The sequence below is a fragment of the Diaphorina citri genome, unplaced genomic scaffold (assembly GCF_000475195.1).
Source record: "Diaphorina citri unplaced genomic scaffold, Diaci psyllid genome assembly version 1.1 scaffold813, whole genome shotgun sequence".
In the NCBI taxonomy this organism is placed as follows: domain Eukaryota; kingdom Metazoa; phylum Arthropoda; class Insecta; order Hemiptera; family Psyllidae; genus Diaphorina; species Diaphorina citri.
The window spans coordinates 108,277-119,583 of NW_007378245.1; the positions used below are offsets into that span (position 1 = coordinate 108,277).

The 11,307-nt window shown below is 40.9% G+C and overlaps 1 protein-coding gene across 1 annotated transcript in view; it reads right to left on the minus strand.

The window, feature by feature from the left end:
* LOC103512240 (thyrotropin-releasing hormone-degrading ectoenzyme-like) overlaps positions 1-5,059 on the minus strand; it is a 20,193-nt gene extending 15,134 nt beyond the window's left edge. The window contains exon 1 of the mRNA XM_026825769.1: positions 4,932-5,059. Coding sequence (XP_026681570.1) covers positions 4,932-5,059 — 128 coding nt within the window. The remainder of the gene's footprint in view (positions 1-4,931) is intronic.
* Between the last annotated feature and the right edge of the window lie 6,248 nt (positions 5,060-11,307).

Below are 11,307 nucleotides of genomic sequence, written 5' to 3' on the forward strand. Positions count from 1 at the left end.
ACGCCAAATCCGCGAACATAATCGCGAAATCCGCGAACATAATCGCGAAATCCGCGAACAAAATCGCGAAATCCGCGAACCTGCTCTATTGGCTATAATTCGTAATAAACATCACCCTTCGTAATTAACCTAATTAGAAATGTGACATTGCAATTAAGTAGGTTAGATGCTGGAGTAAAAGAGACAGTTAGGAGTAAAATTAAAGTGGTGTTTAGCCAGCCTAGTTAGCTTAGTTGGTAGTGCGTCTGCCTTGTAAGCGCTAGGCCGTGGGTTCGATTCCCGCCCGGGGCGGATTTTATCCTGATGGGATAATGTTCGTTCTCGGAACGGCTGGCTTTCTCCTATCTGGTTCGATTCCCGCCCGGGGCGGATTTTATCCTGATGGGATAATGTTCGTTCTCGGAACGGCTGGCTTTCTCCTATCCCTCTCTTCCTTCTCTCTTCGATTTCGGGACGATAAGACCATAGCAGTTACAGTTCCCTCTGTTAAACCTCTTTAAAAAAATTCCTTCTCTCTTGATTTTGGGACGATAAGACCATAGCAGTTACAGTTCCCTCTGTCAAACCTCTTAACAAAAAAATACATGTGTTTTTTTTTCGGGACGATAAGACCATAGCAGTTACAGTTCCCTCAGTGAAACCTCTTAAAAAAAAAAAGTGGTGTTAGAGATTTTAAAGATTTTTGTGTGGAAAAATTTGAATGGAAAAACGAAAACAGTGATAGGTATCTATCTAATTGAATGTTAAAGTTTTTGAGTTAACTTTTTATTCAATTCAATTCAAGTGCTTTTGAGACTACCTTACGAAAGAATCTTTGTCAAAATCAGCCTCAAAACTAGATAGGCGGTAAGGCGGTCCTTTAAAAGTTAAAAGACCAAAGAAATAAGAAGAACAAAAATCAACTTTAAATTTTATAAAATTAATGGAATAAATAATTCAAATAGGTACATCATAAAGAATAATGAAATACCTACTAACCAAATAAGTCCGATGTGCATGTTTAGGAGAAAAACACTCAGTAAGTAATTGAACTCCTATCTGACCAAATTACTACTCTAATCAATGAAAAATCAAATAATCAAGTGATTATTTTAAATATTACTTTAATTTTCAAGTAATTATTTCTAAAAATACACTAAAACTAGAAAAAAAAATCACCAAAAAAGTGAATTTTTCAAAGAAAAGGAAAAAAACGAAGGTGAGCCTAATCTGTAGAGAAAAAATCCTTTGCCTAATCTAAGCTGGCGAAATAAGCTCAATTGGACATATCCTTATTAAGAGCTGAAGAGACAACAATCTGTCACTAGGGGAACCAGGGGCCAAATGGGGAAGCTCCGTAAACTCAGTCTGGATTCTGGAATATTTTTTTTTTAGAATTTTTTTTATTAATATTTATTAGAGTGATAAAAAAAAATATTCCAGAAATTTTGATTTTTTGTATAAAAATATTGACTGATTGGCTAACTAATGAATCAAAAGTTTACTAACGGCTTTCATAAAGTTATATCTCCATTTCATTGGCCAAACCGTTAGAAAGGTCACCAACCAAACACAGCAGAAAGGCTCCCACGAGGTTGTAAGCGCTAGACCGCGAGTTCGATTCTCACCCGGGGCGGAATTTATCCTGAACGGATAAGGTTCATTCTCGAAACGGCTGGCTTTCTCCTGTCCTGTCTTCCTTCTCTCTTCGGTTTCGGGACGATGAGATTTTAGCAGTTACAGTTCCTTCTATCAAACCTCCTTCTTTAAAAAAAAAAAAAAAAAATCATTTCAATTTATTTATTTTTATTAACTTTGATTAATTTGTTTAATAAAATTTGGCCATGAACACCTGTTTTAAAGGAACTCACATCAAGCAACAGGTGTAATCACATGTTACACAGCAGCATCTGTTGCTTTTTGTTCGCTAGCAAATAAATGAGACACTTATCTTGCGAAACAGAAACAATATCTACTGATTAGAGATCGTAAGGATGGGGAACATAAGCAGTGTGTATTAGAATGAGGGAAAGAAGAAAGCTCAGAGAAAGGCTGTTCGATCATAGGGCGTAATTGGTTCAAAAGAGATGAGTTTTCAAAGTTATTCGCTTGTAAATTGCGTTAGGCCCGCCTAATAAAGAAATTACCGCCAGCCTAGTTAGCTTGGAAGATCGTCTGCCTTGTAAGTGCTGTATTTCGGGTTCGATTTCCGCCCGAGGAGGATTTTATTGTAAACAAATAAGGTTTGTTCTCTTTACGACTGGCTTTCTTCTATCCAATTTTACTTGTCTCTTCGCTTTCGGGACGATAAGGCCTTAGCAGTTACAGTTCCCTCTATCAAACTGGCGATGAGATATGCGGCACCCTCTGCCAGTCTAGTTGAGAAAACCACATTCAAATACCTTGAGAAACTATGAAGACTCGTGAGCAGAACGTTACCACTGGACCAACCTTATTGTAAACAAATAAGGTTTGTTCTCTTTACGACTGGGTTTCTTCTATCCAATTTTACTTGTCTCTTCGCTTTCGGGACGATAAGGCCTTGTAGCAGTTACAGTTCCCTCTATCAAACTGGGCGATGAGATATGCGGCACCCTCTGCCAGTCTAGTTGAGAAAACCACATTCAAATACCTTGAGAAACTATGAAGACTCGTGAGCAGAGGGCCTCCGGGAAACTGGGGAAAACTCACAGTAGGTAAAGCTGATTAGGTATTTTTTGATGAAGAAAAAGAAGGAAAAAAGACGAAGAGGAAGAAGAAGAAGAGTAAAGAAGAGGAAGAAGAAGAGGGGAAAAAGAAAAAGAAGAGGAAGAAAAAGACGAAGAAAGAAGAGGAAGAAGAAGAAGAGGAAAGAAGAGGATTAGGAAGAGGGGAAAAAGAAAAAGAAGAGGAAGAAGAAGACGAAGAAAGAAGAGGAAGAAGAAGAGGGGGAAAAGAAAAAGAAGAGGAAGAAGAGGGGAAAAAGAAGAACAGGAGGAAAAAGAGGGAAGAAAATCATCTTGTCAACGGGGGGAAGAAATCTCCCGCGGGAATAGTTGGCAACATGGGCGACGTTGTCATGTTTACTCCGAGACGCTAAGACGAATTTAATTGACGAGAAAGCTTTGTGGAGGAGAAAGGGGAGGTAAAATGAAGAGTAGGTATTAGGTAAGCTCTATAGAGGAAAGAGAGAGAGAGATCTTCATAAACAAAGATTCTCGGGAGCAGAACTTCTTCTTTTTCTTCGCCTTTTCCCATGTTTAGATCCGGTCGGCGTTTGTCGTCGGCTTCTCAATCAGCTTTAGAGTGATCGCTTTGAGGCCAACTGGTTTTGGCTAAACAAAATTTTCCGAGCCTTCGCACTCAACCTTCGCTATTGATAAAGCATAAGGAATTTTGGACTGGTATCGGGACCAGAACTGAAGCTTGGAACTGAAAGGTTTACAAGAAATAATGGGTTGGGTAATAACAAGTTTAAAAGTTTCCAAGAAATACAATAGGAAATAGGTATCAGAAGATTCAAAAGAATCAGTATGACTGTCTGACTGTCATAACTTCATAAGTGTCATAAATATTTACCTGCGAGTATTGATAAATTGATCCTTTTTCGAGATTTTTTCTTCTTTCTCAAATCTGATTTGGCACAGGTCCCCATATTTTGATTTATGTCGGAGCCCAAACTATAACAACAGTGTATTATTATGTTAACAGGTGAAGACATAACTTTGATTCAGAAAATACTAGTGGATACGCGGAAAGTTACTGATTAACACTGCGGTTGAGACTGCAAAGTGCTCAATCTAGGTACTAGGTATCCCTAAGTCTTCTTTTCCTTCTCCTTTTCCCGTGTTCAGACGGGGTTGGCGTTTTTCGTCAGCCTCTCAATCAGCCCGGGGGTGATTGCTTTGGGTTGATTTTTGGTTTGGGCTATAAATTTTTTACGAAAGAATGCCCTTCGCACTCAACATTTGCTATTTCTTTAGGAAAGGAGATTTTAGGTTCCCAATAGATCACTGAAGTTAAGCAACTTCGCACGGGGTTGATATCCGGATGGGTTATCATCTGGCCGAGCTGCTGACTTTTTCCGGCCCCACTTGGGCTGTGGGTGAGGTTAATCTGAGAAGTCGGGTAGCTTTTTGGCATTAGTAACAATAATTAAAATGCCGACCAGACATACCCCGACCGGGACCGTCGGCGCTGACGCTTCGAACTCTTGACGTTCGCTCGCCTCCTAGCGGTACTTGATTTTCCTATCCGAGTGAACCCCGGGTTCCCCTACTGGTCACCTGACCACTAGCTGTCACTAGGTTGCGTCGGTAAGCCACACTCTCGTTGTATTTGTATGCAAAATAAACTGATATATCATCACCGGATGCTATCCATTGAGGTCGGGACAAACAGTCCCTAGCGGTAGTGCGCCAAGCCAAGCTCTCATTTTTTTCTTTTTATATAAGTACAGTTCTTTTTTTACAGTATTAGTCATATACCAGTTCTAACACATCCCTGGGTGCGTAATTGTGTATGGAACTCAAGGCAGGCGCGATACCCTCCAAGCCAACTAGGCTGACGAAAGTTTCTACTGATGGTAGCGATGTTTATGTTGCATCGAAAAGTTTGCCCCGTCTTGAAATTTTCGGAGCATCATCCCGAAGGTTATCTGAAGATTTGGTCCTTCGGGCCAGACGTATTTTTCAGAGAACTATGGCCTATGCTTTTAAGGTGTGTCCACACAACCACACATGTCGACTGAACCGTCAGGAAGACGTTAGGATAGGTTAGGTCGACTGAACCGTCCACACTGCCTCGACCACATAGTTTCACCTCGTCGATCAACGGCCTTGGACTATATGTGGACACAGTTTTAGAATTTAATCTGTAACGTGTCCGTTCAGTGTCCTGTCGCGATAAGGGCCTCCAAGAGTCATCTTTCAGGGGATATTTCACTGTCCGTTCGGCCAACTAATCTCTCTCACCACATTGGGATCCCGCACAGAGATACATGAACACCACACATCACACTGCAACATTTGTTCCAGTGTCCGGCGAAACTCGCCACTTTCACACCAGACTCGCTGTGTGGACAGAATAATCCGGTTTTCATGGAGCTAGAATTGCCGTTAGGTATTGTCGGCGCGGCGCGGCGTTATCAGCAACCACATTTTGGAATTATTTGGCTGCGTTTTTCACCACACTATGTTTATGCCGGACCTTGCTAGGATTAACCTGATGTAAAAAGTAAACAAGTGATTCTCCCACCTGGTGTAAAAGTAAACAAGTGATTCTCCCACCTGGTGTAAAAGTAAACAAGTGATTTCCCCACCTGGTGTAAAAAGCAAGTAATGTTCTTTATGTTCTTGTGAAAAATCTGTGACAGACCTCAGGTGTGATATCTCCTTCTCATTCCTTTTCCCTTCTTCTCTCCCTCTCCCTCTTTGTCTCTCCCTCTCCCTCTCTCTCTCCTTCTCTCTCTTTCTGTCTCTCCCCCCCCTCTCCCTCTATCTCTCCTTCTCTCTCTCTCCCTTTCTCTCTCTCTTACCTTTAACGTTATAGCTTTCCATCTAACCAATTTTCTCACATAAAAAAAGAGGAGGAGAAGGAGGAGGAGGAGGAGAAAAGTAAAAAAAAAAAGAAATAATAATAATCTTATCCTCTTTCTACCTCCCCCTTATTTCTTTACCTTTATTATAGGTATCTTATTTTCATTTAATTCACCTACCATTGTTCTTCTGTCAGGTCTCTCTCTCTCTCTCTCTCTCTCTCTCTCTCTCTGCTATTGATAAAGCATAAGGAATTTTGGAATGGTCTCGGGACCAGAACTAAAGCTTGGAATTGAGAGGTTTACAAGAAATAATGGGTTGGGTAATAACAAGTTTAAAAGTTTCCAAGAAATACAATAGGAAACGAGGAAATATCAGAAGATTCAAAAGAATCAGTATGACTGTCATAACTTCTTAAGTGTCATAATTATTTACCTGCGAGTATTGATAAATTGATCCTTTTTCAAGATTTTTTCTTCTTTCTCAAATCTGATTTGGCACAGGTCCCCATATTTTGATTTATGTCGGAACCCAAACTATAACAACAGTGTATTATTACGAGTATGTTAACAGGTGAAGACATAACTTTGATTCAGAAAATACTAGTGGATACGGAAAGTTACTGATTAACACTGCGGTTGAGACTGCAAAGTGCACAATCTAGGTATCCCTAAGTCTTCTTTCTCCTTCTCCTTTTCCTGTGTACAGACGGGGTTGGCGTTTTTCGTCAGCCTCTCAATCAGCCCGGGGGTGATTGCTTTGGGTTGATTTTTGGTTTGGGCTATAAATTTTTTACGAAAGAATGCCCTTCGCACTCAACATTTGCTATTTCTTTAGGAAAGGAGATTTTAGGTTCCCAATAGATCACTGAAGTTAAGCAACTTCGCACGGGGTTGATATCCGGATGGGTTATCATCTGGCCGAGCTGCTGACTTTTTCCGGCCCCACTTGGGCTGTGGGTGAGGTTAATCTGAGAAGTCGGGTAGCTTTTTGGCATTAGTAACAATAATTAAAATGCCGACCAGACATACCCCGACCGGGACCGTCGGCGCTGACGCTTCGAACTCTTGACGTTCGCTCGGCTCCTAGCGGTACTTGATTTTCCTATCCGAGTGAACCCCGGGTTCCCCTACTGGTCACCTGACCACTAGCTGTCACTAGGTTGCGTCGGTAAGCCACACTCTCGTTGTATTTGTATGCAAAATAAACTGATATATCATCACCGGATGCTATCCATTGAGGTCGGGACAAACAGTCCCTAGCGGTAGTGCGACAAGCCAAGCTCTCATTTTTTTTTTCTTTTTATATACAGTTCTTTTAATTTTTACAGTATTAGTCATCTACCAGTTCTAACACAATAACACATTCCTGGGTGTGTAATTGTGTATGGAACTCAAGGCAGGCAGGCGCGATACCCTCCAAGCTAACTAGACTGACGAAAGTTTCTACTGATGGTAGCGATGTTTGCCCCATCTTGAAATTTTCGGACCATCTCGAAAGTTATCTGAAGATTTGGTCCTTCGGGCCAGACGTATTTTTCAGAGAACTATGGCCTATGCTTTTAAGGTGTGTCCACACATGTCGACTGAACCGTCAGGAAGACGTTAGGTTAGGTTAGGTCGATTGAACCGTCCACACTGCCTCGACCACATAGTTTCACCTCGTCGATCAACGGCCTTGGACTATGTGTGGACACAGTTTTAGAATTCAATCTGTAACTTGTCCGTTCAGTGTCCTGTCGCGATAAGGGCCTCCAAGAGTCATCTTTCAGGGGATATTTCACTGCCTTTGTCCGTTCGGCCAACTAATTTCTCTCACCACATTGGGATCCCGCACAGAGATACATGAACACCACACATCACAGTGCAACATTTGTTCCAGTGTCCGGCGAAACTCGCCACTTTCACACCAGAATGGCTGGTGTGGACAGAATAATCCGGTTTTCATGGAGCTAGAATTGCCGTTAGGTATTGTCGGCACGGCGCGGCGTTATCAGCAACCACATTTTGGAATTATTTGGCTGCGTTTTTCACCACACTATGTTTATGCCGGACCTTGCTAGGATTAAGGGGATTAAGTAGAAATCTCCTGTATGCTGTTTACTCTGCATCAAGTATACGGTTGGTTGGTTGAACACATCAGTTATAGTGTTCTCATTGGGTCATAATCATAACACGAGCAATGTGTTAAACATGATTTCAATTAAATTCAATGGCGTTGAAAACATCTCTAATGAATCATTACTATCAATTAAAACTGAGACCCAAAAAGATCCTCTTCTGTAGAAACATTCTTAGGTGGGTAGGTAATTTTTATACTTACTCCTTGGGTTCAAGTAGGCCGCGTGGACTGATTCCGTCCAATTTTCTTTATGATCTGTGACTCTGTTGACCTTCCTCTTATAGCCCTGCATGGTTGAACACATCAGTTATAGTGTTCTCATTGGGTCATAATCATAACACGAGCAATGTGTTAAACATGATTTCAATTAAATTCAATGGCGTTGAAAACATCTCTAATGAATCATTACTATCAATTAAAACTGAGACCCCCAAAAAGATCCCCTTCTGTAGAAACATTCTTAGGTGGGTAGATAATTTTTATATACTTACTCCTTGGGTTCAAGTAGGCCGCGTGGACTGATTCCGTCCAATTTTCTTTATGATCTGTGACTCTGTTGACCTTCCTCTTTTTCTGTAGACATTCTTTTGCAGACGAAATTCTATGGACAGTATGGGCATACCTAGAACACGTTAGTTAGGGACCAAGTGTAAAAAGGGTGGTTAAAATCTGACCCCAAAGATCCAAATCCGGCCCGAACTTCTGTAGACACTCTTTTGCAGACGAAATTCTATGGACAATTGGGCAATATGGGCATACCTAGAACACGTTAGTTAGGGACCAAGTGTAAAAAGGGTGGTTAAAATCTGACCCCAAAGATCCAAATCCGGCCCGAAGGACCAAAATTTGTATCCATTCCAATAATATGGGCATAAAAAATAAATCAAAATAATATGTCTCGTTTGAGATTCAAACACCAGTTGTACCACGCGATCCGAGAATCTGAACTACTGCAGATTGTACTATTTTCTGTTTATGTGGTGAACAGATTTTTCAAAGATACCTACCTAATTTTATTGAAAACTAAATAATAATAAAAAAAAATATTCCAAAACAAAGCAAGGAGAAAGCGAGAGGGTTAGATAACAGAGGGTAATAAATAAAAACATTCAGAAGGGAGAGAAAAACAAGACGACAGAAAAAACGGTCCCAACTTTAACGCATTCAGCGTGTTTCTGTCTCAGTATTAATTTGTTTCCGTCTTTCAGTGGTGGTTACTGCCGTTCTCTAATCAGTTTGTGTTTCCGATGAGGAGATAAACCCGTCAATCCACAGGTATTTGGAATATTGACTCCTTTTTTTTACAATTAAAAAAAGTCAAATGTACATAGCTTCGATTCCTACAGCTACCTCTAGTTACCTACTCAAATATCCACCTCATGTTAAAGTCCACTAAGAGAGGGGTAGTAAGAAGAGGAGAGAAGGGGTAGTAAGAAGAGGAGAGAAGGGGTAGTAAGAAGAGGAGAGAAGGGGAAAGGAGGAGGAAATGTGACGTCTTTTCTTCCTTCTCTTTATCCTCTTCCTCCTCCGTCAACTAAGTGATAAAAAATCAACTAATAAAGGGATAGTCAGAGGAGAAGAGGAGAGGAGAAGGAATGCGATAAAAATAAAACAGCTTAGGAAGGGGAAGAAAAGCGGGATAGAGGGGAGGGAGAAAAGTGATAAAAAAACAGTTAACGAGTCAATAAAACAGGTAATTGAAACTTATTGGAAAAAGAAACAGCCTAGAATCCTAGATTACCTATTACCTATTTTAAGTACCTAGGTATAGGTATGTACCTATTACTTACCATTGTGCCATGTGCTTACGTACATGTTTTCATAGATTTCATACATTGTTAATTTTCTTATACCTAGGTACCGAGAGATAGGTAAGACAAGTTTAATTAGACAGTAGAACAGGTGTTGGACTGTGAATTACCGACTTTAGAAAAAAAGAGGAGGAGATGAAGAAGAAGAATAATAGGAGCAGGAACAAGACGAAAAAGAAGGCGAAGAAGAGGAAGAGGAAGAAGAAGAAGAAGAAGATGAGGATATAGATTACGAAGAAGAATCAGAAGAGGAAGAAAAAGGAGAATAGGCGGAGGGAAAACGATTTTAATTAGTGGGATTTATCAATCCAATCTATTAGAAAAAGGTTAGATCAGCCACAGCCATACTCATCTTGCGGCCCGTGGGCCACCTGCGGGCCCTGCGGCGCACTAAGCTTTTTTGCTCGTTCCTTGGCAGCTTAAGCTAAAGGCCTGTTCCCACTTGTTATGAGTTTCATCCGATTTTTTCCCGAATGTCCTGTAGGCAGAGTAATTTAACTGAGAGTGTTCCCACTATACACGACACGATTTTTTTTTTCCGAACGACAAGTGTGATCGGGCCTTGAGGATTAGGGAAACTAATTCAGTCTATACCTACTATGTACCTACCTATCTTTTGAACCGCGGCTCACTTGAAGTTTGGAACACTTCGAACCGCGGCCCACTTGAAGTTTGGAACACTCAAATGAGGCGCGCGGCAAAAAGTTTGGAAACGGCTGGGTGAGATATTAATTATTGCGATCGCTACCCGTAAATTCTTCTTAGTTCTTTGCAAAAATATGTACCTTATCCAATTCTTCTTCCAATTCAATATCTGTTTATAATTATAGGTAATGCTCTCCCATGACCATTAAGATCAGTACCTATAATTTTTCCAGGAATTGCGTATCTATACCTATATCTCACTCGGGATGTGTGTAATTATCACGCTAAGATCTACTATGTATCTATAATTAGGTAGCTGGGTACCTGTAATTAGGGAGGTACCTATAAGTATAGGTTCGTTCCTGGGAGATTTGTTAGTTGTTGATCAACGCACCTTTAAAGATCTGCTTGATTTTCGTGTCTGCACGGGTTGTTTTTCCTAGGTTTTTCATTGGAAGTTTCGTGTTGGTTTTGAAACTGTAGGATAGGATAGGTATTCTAAAGCGGCTTTCTAATAGTCACTAGGTACGGAACAATGTCAAACATCAGTCCCTAAAATTTCAGTTTTAGGTAGGTATAGTTTTTAACAACTTTGTTTGTTTTTTGTACAGCTCATCTTTTGATGTGTGTTAATTCATGTCCGGTTGATCGTCAACATGGTCCACTTACCCAAAAATGAGTTATCCCAACCTTTGAATAGTAAAGGTAAGTTTCTAATCGCCCATTTCCCCATCATTAGATGTATTCATTTCCAGCCTAGTTAGCTTAGTTGGTAGTGCGTCTGGCCTTGTAAGCGCTAGGCCGTGGGTTCGATTCCCGCCCGGGGCGGATTTTATCCTGATGGGATAATGTTCGTTCTCGGAACGGCTGGCTTTCTCCTATCCTGTCTTCCTTATTCTCTCTTCGATTTCGGGACGATAAGACCATAGCAGTTAGAGTTCCCTCTGTCAAACCTCTTAAAAAAAAGATGTATTAATTTTTAGTGCAGCCATCAGCGCAGCGCAGTGGTGATAGCACATTGATTGTATTACCAATTCCCATCACTGGAATGTTGCGCGTGGTTGATATCCAAATGGGTCACCATCTGGGCAATCACGCGCTATCTTTTTCCGTCCCCTTGTCAGGCTTAGGCGGCGCGGCAGATAGCTTGTCTCCAAACAGTCCAAACACAGGGTAAACCCCCCCCCCCTTACTAAAGACCTTACCCGTTATAAAGGGCCGTAAAACCCCTATAA